The sequence below is a fragment of the Kogia breviceps genome, chromosome 3 (assembly GCF_026419965.1).
Source record: "Kogia breviceps isolate mKogBre1 chromosome 3, mKogBre1 haplotype 1, whole genome shotgun sequence".
NCBI lineage: Eukaryota > Metazoa > Chordata > Mammalia > Artiodactyla > Physeteridae > Kogia > Kogia breviceps.
In genome coordinates this window covers 158433133-158450858 of record NC_081312.1, presented here as the reverse complement: position 1 = coordinate 158450858, position 17726 = coordinate 158433133, and the positions used below count along the sequence as shown (strand labels likewise).

The 17726-nt window shown below is 42.8% G+C and overlaps 1 protein-coding gene across 1 annotated transcript; it reads right to left on the bottom strand.

Moving 5' to 3' along the window:
* Nucleotides 1-914: 914 nt before the first annotated feature.
* SNRPA1 (small nuclear ribonucleoprotein polypeptide A') lies at nucleotides 915-14070 on the bottom strand. The gene is made up of 9 exons (XM_059056858.2): nucleotides 13880-14070; nucleotides 12153-12300; nucleotides 11077-11155; nucleotides 6519-6565; nucleotides 6126-6228; nucleotides 5462-5541; nucleotides 4977-5052; nucleotides 4238-4331; nucleotides 915-1350 (listed from the first exon to the last, which is right to left on the bottom strand). The coding sequence occupies exons 1-9, from the start codon at nucleotides 13959-13961 to the stop codon at nucleotides 1292-1294; spliced, it is 768 nt and encodes a 255-aa protein (XP_058912841.1). The 5' UTR covers nucleotides 13962-14070; the 3' UTR covers nucleotides 915-1291.
* Nucleotides 14071-17726: the final 3656 nt, after the last annotated feature.

The window sequence follows — 17726 nt, the reverse complement described above, 5'->3', positions numbered from 1 at the left end:
AGGCATCTTGTATATGCCTTAAACAAACAGCAACTAGCCCATCAGCAATCACCCCAATCTGTTTCAGGGCCTATTTAGAAGAGTGTTTCTCACATTTAGAATCATCCAGGGGGCTTTAAAAAACAACAACCCAAACAAACACCAGCAGATAAGAAAAGATATCTGGCAAAGGCGCTCCCCTCCACCACCTTGATTTTTATTTTAAAATTTATTATTTATTTATAAATTTATTTATTTTTGGCTGCACTGGGTCTTTGTTGCTGCGCATGGGCTTTCTCTAGTTGCGGCAAGCAGGGGCTACTTACTTTTCGTTGCAGTGCGCGGGCTTCTCACTACAGTGGGTTCTCTGTTGCAGAGCACTGGCTCTAGGTGCGTGGGCTTCAGTAGTTGTGGCACATGGGCTCAGGAGTTGTGGCTCGCGGGCTCTAGAGCGCAGGCTCAGTAGTTGTGGCGCACGGGCTTAGTTGCTCTGCGGCATGTGGGATCTTCCCAGACCAGGGCTTGAACCCATGTCCCCTGCATTGGCAGGTGGATTCGTAACCACTGCGCCACCAAGGAAGCCCCATCTTGATTTTCAGATTAGCCCAAACTGGCCACAGCAGGCTGTGAGGACTGTAATGGGTACTCAGGAGCTGGACACCACGCCTTAGTGGGCCGCCGGGCAGCCCCGACTCCTCCACTGTGTCCTCAGCGCTGGAGTGTGCTGCTGCTCTGCACAAATCCCACCAACTGACAGGCAGACATCATATCCCCTCTAACTGTCCGAACCAGCAGTTCATCATTTGCATGTCTGGACATAGCGTTAAATAAAAACTTTAAAGGATGTTGACTTCTGTAAAGCCCTAGAGCCTGGCTACCTTTAACAAAGCTCTTGTTATTCTTCATGCAGAAAAAAATACACCCAAGATTGCAAATTCTGACAATCAGTGGCAGCACACAGATAATCGTAAGTTTTATTATGAATTTAAAAACCTAAACATTTCATGAGGACTGGGAAACCTACCCACAAGATCCACCCTCCTGCATTTCCAACTCCCACATGTCCAGGCCTCACTGCACACACACCCCAACGATGTGCAATCTGCAGCACAGTGAGTGTCTTTTATTTGCACTATTGATAGAAAACTGGCATTTAGATTTCAAAATTTTTATTACAAAATTACCAGCAGTCTTAAGCATTTCAACAATGCTTATGAACTCTACTTTGCTGACACAAACAAGGCTATTCAAAAAGCAGGACCTGTCTGAAGTGGACTATTGTATGTCCTGAGATCCTTAGAGGCCACCCTGCTCAGGACCCATTTGTGACTGTGTCTTCTTCCATTTCCTCTTCACCATCATCAGTGGGGCCTAGAGAAAAACACAAAGCCAGAAGTCATATCAATTTTAGAGAATGTGCTCGCTCAGTGTGTGAGCACCCATCTGTGAGGCTGCTGTATGCCAGGCCCTGGGCAAGGTACAAAAGCCCAACAGTGGCCTCTGCCTTGAGGAGTTTAGGGTCTGGAGACCATCTGTCTTTGGCAGGTATTGGAAAGGATTGTCCATTCCTAAGGGAAAGGGTCACAAAGGTGTTTTATGAAAGTCAAACTCTTTGCCTGCCATTCTAACCCATTCTGGTCAAGCTGATAACTCATTTTTTATACAGATAAAAAGCTTATACTTTGTGTTTTGTCTTGCACTACTATGGGCAAAGGAACTGGGAACACTCAAAAAAATTTAAAAAGGGACGGGGGGGGAAATACCTACCACCTGCTGGGGATAGTCAGTGACTATGTCTCTAAATTAAGAAAAATATGGCAACAACAATGAAACGGTTATTTGTCAACAATTTATTGCAGATATTTTAGTCAATGTATTCTGATAAAGGAAATGTTTTAACCTTGTCAACATTAGGGAAAATTTCTCATGTTTGTTTCTAGTTAGACCCAAACATTACATTTCTAGATACAGAAAGTGCTACTCAGAAGCCTGGGCCCACTGAAATTCACAGAACCACGAAAAATCTCCATCTTCCTCTCCTCAATGTGCCCGCATGTTTAGATGACACTGAAAAATCCAAAGCTAGCCTGAGGCCCAAATAAAACACTTTAGGGGAAGCAAATTAATTCAGTAATTTATGTCATACTGCAGTCTCAATAAGCAATTAGACACAGATTCCTCCCCCAAGCTGTTACCAGGGAGACCTGAAAGCCTTCGACAGACCTGTATTGTTCCCAGGACCGCAGACCTCCTCCAGCACCAGGCCTGCAGTCTCCTGAGGGGCTGGACTTGAGAGCTCACTCTGCTGCCCGTCTCACCACATTCCCCCCGTCCCCTGACCTCGGCTCACACTGTCCTCCTTCAGTCCAAGTGTGCAAGGCTCTCTTATCACAGGTCTTCTGCCAATGCAGTTCCTTCTCCCGAGGATGCCATTCTGCCTTTGTCTAGTTCAAGGGTTCTCAAATACTTTAGTTTTAGGACCCAAAGAGCTTTTGTTTAAGTAGATTACGTTTATCGACAGTATGTTAGAAATTAGAAGTATTTAAAAAAACAGTAATTCATTAAAACAATAAATTATATAGCAACAATGTTTATATTTTTATAAAATATAACAATACCAATATTTTCAAAACAAAAATATTTAGTGAGAAAGTTGGCATTATTTTCTATTTTTGCCCATCTCTGTAATGTCTGCCAAATAGCAGGTGGACCCTTGTATTGACTTCATCATTCCACTTGCTACAGTATGTTTTGATTGAAGGGTATGAAGAAAATCAGCCTCACACAGACATGTAGTTAGACAAGGGAGGAGTATTTTAATAGTCTTTGCAGGCAATTGTAGATATTCTTTTCTGATACTATGCCCAAACTTGACAGAGTGGTAGGTTTTTTTTTTTTTTTTGGCCACGCCACTTGGCTTGTGGGATTTTAGTTCCCCAACCAGGGACCGAACCCAGGCCCACAGCAGTAAAAGCCAAGTCTTAACCACTGGACTGCCAGGAAGTCCTGAAAGTGGTAGTTTCTTAAAGGTTAGATTGCAGTGTGGAGTCTGAAACCTTATCAATGAACTTTTCATACTCTCTGACTTGAAAATCCACCGGTTTATTCTGTACTCTGAATGGATCATTTATGTATGCATGACTCTGTAACATCATTTGGAAAATGCTGCTCACTGAGTTATGCAGGTCTTCCAAATGTTGACCCATTTCTTTATATGTTATTTTAAAAAACCACATTCATTAATAGCAACAATTTCCAGAGAAGTCTGGAAGTACTGGGAAACTGTCAAGGTTACAATTGTGGGAAAAGTTTCCCAGCTGTTAATTTCTGCTTGAAATTTTGAATATTATCATTGGTAACAAATACTACCTGCTCTCCTTGAAGTGGCAAGCTCACTTCATGTTGGTGAAGCTGCCTGCCTCGCACCTCAGCCAGCACAAGCACAGGGAACCAACCACCCACATAGGCACAGAGGTGCTTTATGTACCCCCATTCCATCGTCACCCAGGAAACCAAAAATGTGTGCCCAGGGGCCCAGGAACCACACGGATGAGAACCACTGGTCTAATTAATGTCTTACTCGTTTTTAGCTTCAGTTCCAACATTATTTCCCCAAGGAAACTTTCCCTGAGCTGCCAGTCTAGACAGAGGTCCCAGTTACATTCATATCAAACTTGTAATATGCACGGTCTGGGGTAGTTTTCACTTTATACCCCAGTGTCCACCAGTTTGCCTGACAAAAAGCTGGCATTTACTATCAGAACAGCTCATACCCTGTGCTCAGTGTTACCTATGAAGTATCTTACTTAGTCCTCCCAACTACCTTTGGAGGTTACCATTATCACTATCTCAGATTTAAAGATAAAGACACAGATTTAAGATTAAGTGGAGATTAAGAAATTTACCCAAGGACAGAACTGGTGAAGCTAAGCTCTGACCCTCAGCCTGTCTGGCTCTGGAGCCTGTGTCCTCATCTGCTAAGCTAGCCTACATGGACAGGGGTGAAAGGCAACACGGTCACCTCCACTGTTCGCTTTCATTCCATGGCTATGAAATAACGTTTGTCTCAACTTTTACAAAAACCCCAGAGTGCTATGACACAATATTCTTTAATAAACGATTTATCTTCAAAGAGCATTTAACGGCATTTTGTGTGGATTAGATTAGATGGTAATGAGGCACTATTCTAGCATCTGAACTGTTTTGCAATCACTCCAAGTGTACCATTAATTTGGAAATAAAGACAGAACATTTTTACCTGATCTGCGTTCTCTGCCAGGTATCTGACCGGATTGAAGCAAGCCCTTCAGCCGCTCCACTTCAGCCAAAGTTGACGCGTTTGCTATAGCATTCTGGATGCCAGGAGACAATGGAGATGGACAGATACTTTCATCTAAGCCTCCACCACCCAGAAAACACTCACAGGAATTCACACCATCTTTTTGAGTTGGAATATTAAATAGTTCTTTGTTGGGGGAAGAATTTTACTGGCACAGTGAAATCAACCCCAAAACCAAATCATAAATTTCCAAAATTGGTAAACAGCTGCAGACCCTATTATAAGAGAGCAAATAATCGCTGCTCATGTCCTAAAATCTTAGCTAACTGAAGTACCTATTTGGAATTATGCTACTGGATAATTTAGGAGGCAGTATTATAAAATTAGGATTTCTCAACAAGCAGGATCTTTCAGGTAGCAAATCTTTCAAAGTATAAATTAAGACAGCATGCAAAAGTAACTAACTGTTCAAATAAACACATCCTGGGAAAATGAGAAAGACCAGAGTTGCCTCCACTTTGACTGGCTAATATAATTAATTCAAGTCAAAGTCTGGTCAAATGATATCTTTAAGCTAGTTTTCCTTACACAAAAATACAGCTGGATTCTAACAATTGTGGGGAAAATTTGCAGTGTTTATTACTTGGGTTATTACATAATTTTGTGTCCTAAACCCATAACAGCTCACTCCAGTCCTAGAATCCTAACACGTGATTACCTTGATTGCTTCCACATCCCCTGGAGATGGCCCACCTTTCTTTTTGTCAGTTGGCAAACCAGCACCTGGATTGAAACTTGAGAAGGGAGGGAAGTACAAAACTGTCAAATCCAGACCAAGAGAAATTGCTTCTCTTTTACTTTCAAAAGCTTTTGAAAGTAATTCAACCAGTGTAGTATCTTATCTTTGTTAACAAACTGATACAAGAAACTCTCTCCTTCAGAAACACCACCCAGTTCATCTTCCTACAGAGAAAAGAGGATGTATATAATATCACACTAAGACTGAACACTGAAATATTTGCTCTGCTAATTTGGTAGAAATCTCATGTGATACATGGACCACTGATGGTCATGGATCATCATCACACAAATTTAGTACTGTATTAGTCACAGGTGTTTCACTTCATTTTGCAGGAGGCAAAATGCCAGACAGATAATGTTTCTGAAGGTGAAGTGGAGTGAAGTTGGATATCCGGATCTTACGTTTTGCTTCTCCTGGCAATATCCTTTGCAAGTTGTGCACCCCGTTTGCCCTTGAACATTTTCTCTGCTTCCTGACGCTCCTACAGCGACACCACACACACAGTTAATGGAAATAGGAATACCACATGCATTTAGATGCATTCCTCAGAAAACATGGAAGAAAACTCTCCTGGAATACTCTGGGCTGGTGAAAAGACCACGAAGCCAATTTCAAATTAAAAGGAGACGCAGTGGTCATCTTTCTGGAGAAGGTTCCTGAAGAAAGTTCCCTCTCCGAGTTTCAAGGAGGGGCTCTCAAGGAACTAAGAAGGTTAAAAAAAAAAAAATCCCCCAATAAAGGGAAAATCATTCTAACAATTAAAGGTACTGAAACGTGGATTACATTACACTCCCCACAGGGAGTGCATCTAAGCAGGCCGTCTACTGTGACAGTGCCCACGGCAGCTCTGAGGCTGTGCCACCTGTAGAAAGGCCAGCCCCACACAAGACAACCGGAACTCAAAGTCCCACCATAAACACCATATGGGAAAATTGACTTGGCACCCCCTCCCCATTCTCATTACAAACCAATGATAAAAATCACTGGGCCGTTTAAAAAGTCAGTAACGAAAGTATACAGCAAAACACACCAGTCTATAATGACTTACAACAAAGCAATACTTACTTTTAGTTTCACCTTCTGGAAATCCAGTACTCTGACTTGTGGAACTTTATAAATCACATATAGTCTGTAATGCTTCTTATTTGTTACAGGATTTCTTAGAATACTACAAGAAAAGGAACAATACAATGCCAATGTTGTTCACAGCACAGCATTCAAGAGGTCCATTTTAATAAAATCTAATGAGTCCATGAAGTTAAGGAAAAGTTCACTATTCTTCACATTTCAATGTCATAAGAACTTAACACTAGGGGAATTTTAACAGAGCCCAAAGGAAATACTTTCAATATTTGTTTTTTAAAGGTACTTTTTACTAACTGATGACTTTAAAATCAAGGCTGGTAATGGTGTTATTTTAAAAGACTTTATTGTCACCAACACAAATAATTTCCATACCTTAAATAAGTCAATGATTTGAGAGATGCCAAAGGGTCCAGATCACCCTGTAAAATAACAGCCACAGGTAAGAACATGAATACCACACCCCATTTTGATACTGTGAAATGGTGGATGCCTTTGGAGCAAGGACTGATCTTGTCTTTTTCATGCATTTATTTGTTTTTTCCTGCCCCAGAACCGCACAACACTAGCACATCACAGATGCTTGGTACATTTCTACTGAACACACTGGTTCATAAATTTGAGCTTCTTAAACTTAATATCTTGGCCACAACAGTTTCTGTCTCAACAGCAGAAGAGACCCCCCCCAAAAAAAAAATTTCCTGTAGCAAATTGAAAAGGATTACTGAGCTTAAAGCAGTGATTGAGAAAAGAAAGCAATGTGAAAACTGCTGTAACTTTTGAGCAAGTTATTCACATAGGGAACCTCAAACCGTGACCTTGGTGTAAGGTGGTTTTTCCTGCTGGTGCCTGGGAGCAACAAGGGTATGTCATCTTTGAGGGAAGGCACCTTTATTCTAGGCGCCCCCAAATCTCTTCAAATAAAATTTTCAAGGACAAGGAGTACAGTTAAAAAACAACGTATATGGGAAGAAGGCAGGTTAGCTTTTGAATCTTCCCAATTTATGTCATAAAACACAGTGCAACAAGGACAGAAAAACCAAAACGTATGGTCAACTACAAGCAAACTAGATGAAAAGGTACTCTGGCAAGAACCTAACACAGGAGCCAGTGAGGACAAACTACTGTGAGAGCTACATGACTTGCCTGGTGACAATATCCATGCAGGAAGAAGAGAGGAAAGGCAGAGAGGCGTCCAACAGCCCCGAGAACTCCAAAGCGACTGACAGGTACCCAGTGTGAGAAAGGATAGGCATGTCCCAATAATGAACACATTAAGTGTGTGATGACGCCTGAAGGGCTCGAGCAATCTGGGACTTCACTCCACCAGAAACTGTGCCCTTTCCAGAACAAAGTCCCACACAGAGGAGAAACTGCTAGAACAGATCTGAACTGAGTGGGACAGGGCCAAGAGGGACAATGAGGGAAAAAGTACCAGTAAAAGCAGGGGAAGGCAACACAGCCAGGTGCTCAGAAAGCTGCCACTTTTAAATACCTCACAACAGCATGGGAGGGAACTCTAAAGCTTGCTACTGGCACACCATCACTAAAGGAAATCTAAAGAACAATCCAAAAAGGAACAAAGGAAGACAAATATTGCCTGACCTCACTTTTATGTGGAATCTCAAGAAAAGTCCAACTCACAGCAACAGAGTTGAATGGTGGTTACCAGAGGCTGGTGGGTGGAGGAAAAGGGGAGATGAGCTATTGATTAAAGAGCACAAACTTTCAGTTATAAGATAAATAAGTTCTAGAGATTTCAGGTACAACATTGCGACTATAGTTACAAATAACATATGGTGTACTCAATATGATAAAAAACTAGATCTCAAGTATTCTCACTGCACACACAAAAAGGTAACTAGGTTAAGTGGTGAATATGTTAGTCTGTGGTAATCATTTCACAATGTATACATATGTCAAATCTCACATTGTACACCTTAAACATATATAATTTTCATTTGTCCATCATACTTCAATAAAGCTGCAAAAACCAAAAGAAAGGAAGAACGGTAACTTTAGTCACACACACAGACACACATACGGACTGTGCAAAACACAGTGATGTCTTTTGGCGGGGTGAGATGGTTAAGGTGCTGCATTGTTCAGGAGGTAGAGGTGCTGGTTAACTGCTTTACACTTAGATAAATATGGGTGTGCTAATTACTAGGATGCTAAGAATAGAAACAAAGTCTATTTAATAATTAGCTAATCTCTAAACCATCAGAAGGAGAAGTGGAATGCCAAAAAAAGAGAAAGCAAGCAATACAGGAGAGAAAAAAAAAATGCCGATAGATGGAACAAATAAAAAATCTAGAAAAGATAGAAGATAAACTCAAATATACCAGTAATTACATTAAACATAAACAGACTATTTCATTTAAAAGTCAGACTTCAGACTGGATTTAAAAAAAGAATCCTATCTGGCTTCCCTGGTGGCACAGTGGTTGAGAGTCCGCCTGCCGATGCAGGAGACACGGGTTCGTGCCCCGGTCCGGGAAGATCCCACATGCCGTGGAGCAGCTGGGCCCGTGAGCCATGGCCACTGAACCTGCACGTCCAGAGCCTGTGCTCTGCAATGGGAGAGGCCACAATAGTAACAGGCCTGTGTACCGCAAAAAAAATAAAAAAAGAACCCTATCACATGCTGTTTTCAAGAGAAATCTAAAATGTAAGTACAGAAAAACAATGTAAAATTTGGATAAAAAAATGATTATGCAAATACTAATTGAAAGAAAGCTTCTTTTGGTATACTGCAGCAGATAAAATAGACAACCAGGGTAAAACAGCACTAATAAGATGTAAAGAGAGTCACCACACATAAAAGGTTTATTTCATCAGTAAGATATATAAAATTTGGATATATCAAATAAAATAACCTAAAAATATATAAAACTAAAATTGACAGAACTCCATGGAAACAGTCAAATCCACTATCATATAGGATTAAAAAATTTTTTTTTTTTGCGGTACGTGGGCCTCTCACTGTTGTGGCCTCTCCCGTTGCGAAGCACAGGCTCCAGACGCGCAGGCTCAGCAGCCATGGCTCACGGGCCTAGCCACTCCGTGGCATGTGGGATCTTCCTGGACCGGGGCACGAACCCCTGTCTCCTGCATCGGCAGGCGGACTCTCAACCACTGCGCCACCAGGAAAGCCCTATCATGTAGGATTTTAATACTCCTCTTTCAGTGACTGATCGGACAAACAGCCTTCATCTTTGCAAACAGCTTTAAACACAATTACAACACACAGAATATACTGCCCCCATCATGCCACACGTTCCCTATGAACACACATACCTCATATAGTTTAAAAAGGACATGCCCTCTGATCAGTGCTTTCTTACTTTTGGAGTCAAGTACTCCTTTGGGAATCTGAAAGAAGCTTATAGACCTCGGCCACCAGGAAAGGAACAATCAGGGAAATAGGGAAGGGAGGGGTTAAGGGCATAATAACCTAAAACCAAGTTATATCATATGAACTTAAACATCCAGTATTTGAGAAATTTAGGTTGCAAAACAATGTATAGTATAAGTTCAATTTTGTTAAAAATTATACACAGAGCACACATTTAAAAAGCATAAAAATAATCATATCCAAATAGAGAAAATGAAACTTGCCCACTATCTTATAAGAAACTGGATTTCAGGGGCTTCCTTGGTGGTACAGTGTTTAAGAATCCGCCTGCCAATGCAGGGGACACAGGTTTGAGCCCTGGTCCGGGAAGATCTCACATGCTGAGGGGCAACTAAGCCCGTGAGCTGCAACTACTGAAGCCCATGCACCTTGAGCCCATGCTCCACAATAAGAGAAACCACCGCAATGAGAAGCCCGCTCGCCACAACTAGAGAAAGCCCACATGCAGCAACGAAGACCCAATGCAGCCAAAAATAATAAAATAAATAAATAAATTTTTTTAAAAAATAAAGAAAGTGTAATTTTTTTTAAAAAAAGAAAAAACAGATTTCAAATGGATTGTTGACCTAAATGTGGAGTAAAACAATTTCTTGAATAAAACTCTCCAACAAAATTTAATGTATGTCACATATGTAATTTTCTAGTAGTGACATTAAAACAGGAGAAACTAATTTTAATAATACATTGTTTTACCTATTTTCCAAAATATTACCATTTCAATGTCAGTATAAAAAAATTATTGGGGCTTCCCTGGTGGCGCAGTGGTTGAGAATCCGCCTGCCGATGCAGGGGACACGGGTTCGTGCCCCGGTCCGGGAAGATCCCACATGCCGCTGAGCGGCTGGGCCCGTGAGCCATGGCCGCTGAGCCTGCGCATCCGGAGCCTGTGCTCCGCAATGGGAGAGGCCACAACAGTGAGAGGCCCGCAAAAAAAAAAAAAAAAAATTATTGATAGTTTATATTCTTTTTTTTTGTACTAACTCTCTAGAATTTGTAGTGTTTTTTTTTTTTTTAGCCGCTCTGCGGCATGTGGGATCTTCCTGGACCGGGGCACTAACCCATGTCCCCTGCATTGGCAGGCGGACTCTCAACCACTGTGCCACCAGGGAAGCCCTGTAGTGTATTTTATATTCTAGTATATCTTAATTCAAAGTAGCCACTTGTGGCTAGTAGCTACCATACTGGACACTGTGATTCTAGGAAACAGAATACGTGAGTTTCTTTATGACCCTGGGGTAGGGGAAGCTTAACAGAACTCAAAAGTACTAATAACAGACTGATGAAATGGATTATGCTTGAATTAGGAACTTCTCTATCAAGACCCTAAGAGGGTCAAAAGGTGAGCTAGAGAGTGGGAAGATATTTGCAACACATAATCAAAAATGGCCCATTTCCTGAATTAAGAAAAGAAAAAGGATGATGAGATAATTTTCTGGATTTTCCAAGTTTTCTATAAAAGGCATGTAGTACCTTTAACTCCTCCCTGCAAATACGTTTTTCCCCTGTTCAACTTACCAATTCCACAAGACTGTTGTTGGTGAGAATGAGTTCTGTCAGACAGGGCAGAGCCTGATCAAGTCCCTCACCTATACGGCTAAAATAAAAAGAAAAAATCTTAATGAAAGTAAAAATTAAGTAAGCTAACAACTTCCTCTAAGCCCTTGCCTAGAGGACTTCAAAGTGGGAAGAACCTTAGAGATATTTCTTCCAACACTCTAACAGAAGGAAAATGAGGCACAAAGAGGGAACTTGTCTGAGGTCACAGACGTGGGATGATTTTAAAACCCATGCCTCCTGAAATGCCTCCTGAAAGCTGCCGAGGGCTCTTTCCACTGCTACACTATCTAATGAGACCTAAGACAAAGAGAAAGTCCTGTGTAAATAGACTTACTTTGCTCATCTCAGGACTTGTGTGCAGGTAGCACAGAAATACAAGTGGTTCTACATTCACAGCTCAAGCACAAGATACACCAACCAAACCACAATGGAATAGTTAACTCATGAGAAATACACCTATTAAAAAAACGCAACTCAACACCCAGAACTTCTTAAAGACATTGTCTAAAGACCTTTAATTTTCTCCAACAAAATTTACAGAGATGATGAACGTGGGTCAAAAAAAAGATCTTAATTTCAATAAGCAATATTCTAAAAATCAGCTGCAGTTAAATAAAAACAAATAGCAGAGGATTTGAGGTAGAATGAGATGTTCAGTCAAAAATTGTTGAATTTTATGTTATCTCTTTAATATGACTCCTCTGATAATTTTAATTATTATTTTAGAAATCAGCCAAAATATGTACAAAGCAGCATGTTTTTAACTTAAATTAGAAACTTACCGTGAACATATATATATATACACACACAAGATTTCTGAATAAATGCAAATAAGACTAGACCAATGACAAATTAATCTCTGGATCTGTATGGGACAAGTGCAGCTCATTTTCCATTTAAGAAATATGTAGGTTAAAAAGAAAAAAAAAGAAATATGTAGGTTTAACTGACAGTATATACTGCAACTTCTTCAGGGAACTCTGCAACATTTACTCTAGGGGGGAAAAAGCTACTTTCCACTAGTAGACAATTACCATATTCTGTTGTTGTTCACTAATAATGTTTTCAGTCTTCTCAACAAAGGAAAACCATCCAGTTTCCTGATTTCATTGTCAGAAAAATCAATGGCATCAAACTGGTCTAAGGTAGCGCCTAGATTTTCAATGACAGGAATTTTATACCCTGCAAAAAGGAGGAAAAAAAAAACACCCACACAAGTATTAATATAATTAAAAGGCACCTAAAACATTAGCAGCATTTCATGTAATTGGACTCACAGCTAATGTTCCTTCCAAAAGTGTTTACCTAGCACCTATGCCGTTGCCGGACACTGCCAAAGTACTGGCACATAGTACAAGGAACAAGACAGTCACAAGTCCCAGCTGCCATGAAGCTTATAGTCTAGCAGTGGACATGTAGATGGCGATGGTGACAAGGGCAGTAATGATAAGAATACGTACTAGCAGTAACTAGTACCTAACAGTTTTCAAGAATATTTACAAGGTGCCTCATGCTGCTCTAAGCAAGGCCCCAGAGCTAGTGAAGTGGCCTAAGAGGACTTTACGCTGTGAGCTGCTTAACTGTCAGCGTCCAAACGTTGTTCACACATGGTGGACAACAGCCCTCAACCTCTTTTGCATCCCACAGGCCCGATTCCTAGAACTCATTGGGATGTCTTCATGATATCATGACAGTTCCCCCTTACTTCACCTCCCCCAGCTCAAACCCAGAGTTGAAAGTCAATAGTTCACACACAATGGTAAATCACCCTGTGGACAACTCAAATACTCCTTGATTTGTCTAACACGGGCATAATTATTGTGATAAGTGCTCGGAGAAAAACAGAAGTTAAACGAGGCAAGGTGAAAGTACACAGTGCAGAGCTGTAAGGGCTACACCAAAGTAAGTGCTGCTCAACGCTGGGTGCATTTCAGACTCAGAGAGAAGGCAGGGATCACCTGTGCCAAGACTGTGAAAGCGGTCGGTTACGCTTGAGTTGAACCTTTCTCTAAGAAACTTAGTTTCAACAAAACAAAAGTACTGGGCTTTGTCAGCAAACAAAAAATCAAGCAGAAAGCAGAGCCCGCAGCCGTGCTGCTCCGGCGACCGCGCTTTCTCCGTGGGAGCGAACCTCAGGCCAAGACTGATTATCTTATCCCCGGAGAAGCCGCTCCCTAAAATGCTGACGAGCTGCACGCCGAGGCGGAAATCACTACTGAAACCTAACAGTTCGGGGGCTTCCGCAACCCTTCCGCAGGCACCCGGCAGCGCCAGCCTCGCTCCGACAGTCCGCTCCTTGCAATGTGCTAGTAAAAGGGGAAAAGACGGCTGAAGCCAACGAGGGGCAAATGTCGGGGAGACAATCGCTTTTGTCCCGTACTTCGTCTCCTCGCTCCTTTACCCTGTCTACACCCTCGCGACAGCACGTTAACGCGTCTCGCTCCGCACAAGGGTCGCAACCGCTAGATCGTGTATTTCCCGGCCCCGCAGCGGCTCAGGCCGCGAAGTCCGCCCAGCTGGCCCGGCACAGGCCCGCGGTCCTACCGGAGCATCGCGGAGGCCCCGTGTGTGCGGGAAGGAGCTGGGGTGTGGGGCGCCTCGGAAGGGCCCAGGGACGGCCCTTCGCCGACGACAGCGGGACCCAGCCCGGCTCGGGGCCTGAGACGCAGGCCGCCGGCCACGCTCCGGCCCTGGCGCACGCGGCTGGGCCGGGCCGCCTGGCGGGCGGGGAGACCGGACCGCCCGCCCCCGTCCTACTCACCCCGCAGGTCCAGCTCGCGGTCCCGCACGGCGTTGGTGTACTGCGCCGCCTGCTCTATCAACTCCGCCGTCAGTTTCACCATCCTGCAGCCTCTGGCCCGCCGCGCCGCCCGCTCCTCTGGTCTCACCGACGTCCCGGCGTGCCCCGCGCCCGCGCTCGCGCCAGGCAGCACCAATCGCCGCCGGCGTGCGCGGGCTGAGCGGCGTCCAGGCCGAAGCAATCGAGGAGCCACGCCCCCGGGCTCGGGCTCCGCCTCCCGGGCTCGAGCTCCTCCTCTCGGGCTCGGGCTCCGCCTCCCGGGCTCGGGCTCCGCCTCCCGGGCTCGGGCTCCGCCTCCCGGGCTCGGGCTCCGCCTCCCGGGCTCGGGCTCTGCGGAGGTCCGGCGCGCATTGCCGCGCCTCTGGTTCTGGCTCAGTTCTTCTGGCGCCGCTGCGGTCTGCAGGGCCCCCGAGTCCAGACAGCTGTGTCCGCAAGTTAACAAAATGTGAAAGCCCTCGAAGGGAGCTTTCTCGTGCATCAGTGCACCGTGAGGTGAAAGGGAGGCTGTGACTGTCCTCACTCCACCCGTGGGTCCAGTGATGGGTCCCGGATTTTGGCCCCCGGCCTACCAGGTGAGGACAGGGGCTGGGTCTCCCGCCCCGGTCGAATTTGTGGTTAGGCCTGTGCTCTATAGACAATTAGATATTTATGTTGAAGCCTGGTACACAGGAAAGCGCGCAGATCGAAATCTGCAGCAGAGTGAGCACACCCGCGTGGCCGCCGCCGGCCTCCTAAACGAACACTATTAGGAAAACCTGCCCCCCTCACCCCTCCCCAAAGGCAACTGCGAATCCAACACCATAGATTAGTTTTTCATGCTTTTAATATAGACTCATGCAGTCTGCTTTTGTGCCTGGTTTCTTCGGCTCTGTGTCGTGCCTGGAATCCATCCAGGTTGCAGGCAGCAGAGGTTTGTTTACTTGCTGTTGTATAGAATTCCATTGTGTCTCTCACACCATAACTTATCCATTTTGCTGTTCATGGACATTAGGGTTGTTTCCAGTTTGGGGCTGTTCTGCATAATGCTGCTATAAATTTTCATGTGCATGGATCTGATGCACGTGCATCTTAATTTCTCCATGAGTGGAACTAATGGGACATAGGATGTGGTATCATCAGTAGATAATGCCTGACGATCACTGCCAAGAGCTGAAATAATTTCCACAGTCTCTAGTGGTGTGTTAGGGTTTCCATCACTTCCAACGTCAGCCTCATTGGCACTGTCAGTCTTTATAATTTTAGCGATTCTGGTGGGTGTGTAGTGGTATTGCACTAATGCTTTGATTTGCTTTTCTCTAATAACTAATAAAGTTGAGGATCTTCTGTATATGTTATCCACTCTTGATATCTTTTGCAAAGTGCCCATTCAAGTCTTTGCCCATCTTTTTCTATTGGGTTGTCTGCCTTTTATTATTATTATTCATTATGGGATTTCTTTATATATTCTGGATATGAGTATACTCTGTGGTTTACCTTTCACTTTTTTTTTTTTTTTTTTTTTTTTTTTGGTTAAAACTGCTTAAATACCAAAGACCTCACAGGGAGTGGAAATACTGTCCTCATATACATCCTCATTATAATCCATTTTGGTCTAGGAAAACATCTTATTCCCCAAATCACCAAATCATAATCTGGGCTGTAAATTGAATCAAAAGGATAAGAAATGTGACTGCCTCTCCCATTTTGAAAAAGAAACAAGCTTTCAAAGGGTCCAATTCAAGAACAGACATCAGAAGAACTTCTTAGCTCAGGAAGCCCTGCCCATTGACAGTGTCTTTTGTCCTATCTGGGGGGGGGACACTTTTACTATGGTCATGTAGGTCTGGGACCCAGAAAGGGTTTTCTGCTTACTGACCTTTTCACTGTTAATGAAAAGGTGTTATTTAATGACCAGAAGTTTCTAATTTTCACATAGTTCAGTTTATGTGTATGTGTATGCACGTGTGTGTCTTGTTTGAGAAATCTTCCCTCATCTCCAAAATGTTTTTCTGTGTTATCTACTAGAGGCTCAGTTGTTTTATCCTTCACATTTAGCTCTCCAATTCCCCTGGAATTGATTCCTTTTGAATTTTCTATTGAAGCATGATATACATATAGCAGACTGCAAACTACACACACCCACGCAACTGACATCCAGATCAAGAACAGGAGATTGCACATTCCAGAAGCACCCCTCTTGCCCTCTTCCAGCCACAACCTTGCCCCAATGGTAAACACTAATCTAACATCTTGTGTAGATTGGCTTTGCCTAGTTTTGTATTTATGAAAATGAAATTGTACATTATGCATCTCTTGCTTAACCTGTTCGTATGTAGATGTAGTTCATTTATTCTTGTTGTTATATAGTTTCTCATTGTGTGACTATTCCACAGTTTGTCAATTTTGCTGTTGATGAGCATTTGGGTAATTTTCAATTTGGAGCTATTATAAATAGTGCACCTACTAACATTGTAATATATATCTTTAAGTGAACACATATACTGATATATACTTGGAAATAGAATTGTTGGGCCATAGGGTTTACTTACTTTCAGCTTAAGTAGATACTACTAATTTTCCAAAGTGGTTGTACCAGTTTATACTCCTTACTGACGTTTGGTATCGCCTGTCTTTTTAAGTTTAGCCATTCTGGTGGGTTGGTAGTGGTATCCCATTGTGGTTTTCATTCTATTTCTCTGATTACTAACACAGTTGAGAACTTTAAAATATATATATTTATTGTACGTTTAATTAGCTTCTGTGAAATGTTTGCTAGGTGGTTTGTCTGGTTTTCTATTGGGCTGTCCTTTTTTACTGATTTGTAGGTGCTTTTTTTGGGATAGAAGTCCTTGTGAGATCAAAGTACAGTGACTATCTTCCCTCTCTCTGTGGACTTTTCACTCTGTTAATGCTCTCTTTTGGTGAACAGAAGTTCTTAATTTTAACATAGTCTAATATACGAACTTTTCCCTATATGGTTAATGTTTTTTGAGTCCTCTTTAAGAAATCTTTGCCTATGCCAAAATTATAAATCTTTTCTTCTAAAAGCTTTATTGTTTCCCCTTTCACATTTGGATTTGCAATCTGTCTGGAATAGATTTTCATACATACTCTGAGGTAGGGATCAAGACATATTTTTTCCTCATCTGGGTATTCAGTTGATCCAGCACAATTTATTGAAAAGCCCATCCTTTCACCATTGTGCTGCAGTGCTACCTTTTTCATAAATCAATGTCTAAGTATGTGAGGATTTACTTCTGGACTAGCTATTCTGTTCCATGGGTTTAGTCGCCTATTTTTGCATACCATCTTACTGTCTTTATAATAATAAGCTCTATTTTAAAACTTGATATTCACCTCAAAAAAGAGCCACTTTTTTTCAAGATTGTCTTGGTTATTATTGCCCTTTGCATTTTAATAGAAATTTTAGATAAATCTTGTATCTAAAAAAGAACCCATACTTTGATTTATATTGTATTGGATCTGTGGATGAAGGGAATTCTTTTTTTTTTTTTTTTTTTGCTGCGTTGGGTCTTCGTTGCTGTGTGCGGGCTTTCTCTAGTTGTGGTGAGCAGTGGCTACTCTTCATTGTGGTGCATGGGCTTCTCTTTGCGGTGGCTTCTGTTGTTGTGGAGCATGAGCTCTAGGCACGCGGGCTTCAGGAGTTGCAGCACGTGGGCTCAGTAGTTGTGGCTCAGGGGCTCTAGAGCGCAGGCTCCAGTAGTTGTGGCGCATGGGCTTAGCTGCTCCACAGCATGTGGGATCTTCCTGCACAAGGGGTCAAACCCGGTCCCCTGCATTGGCAGGTGGATTCTCAACCACTGTGCAA

What these genes read in the sequence shown, in the direction of transcription:
- SNRPA1 (XM_059056858.2), bottom strand. Translation starts at nt 13,961, where the DNA reads ATGGTGAAACTGACGGCGGAGTTGATAGAGCAGGCGGCGCAGTACACC. An exon ending in TCCAGAAGGTGAAACTAAAA is followed by an intron (nt 5,542 to 6,125) that starts GTAAGTATTGCT and finishes GTGTCGCTGTAG; the next exon opens with GAGCGTCAGGAAGCAGAGAA. An exon ending in ATTGCCAGGAGAAGCAAAAC is followed by an intron (nt 5,053 to 5,461) that starts GTAAGATCCGGA and finishes TCCCTTCTCAAG; the next exon opens with TTTCAATCCAGGTGCTGGTT.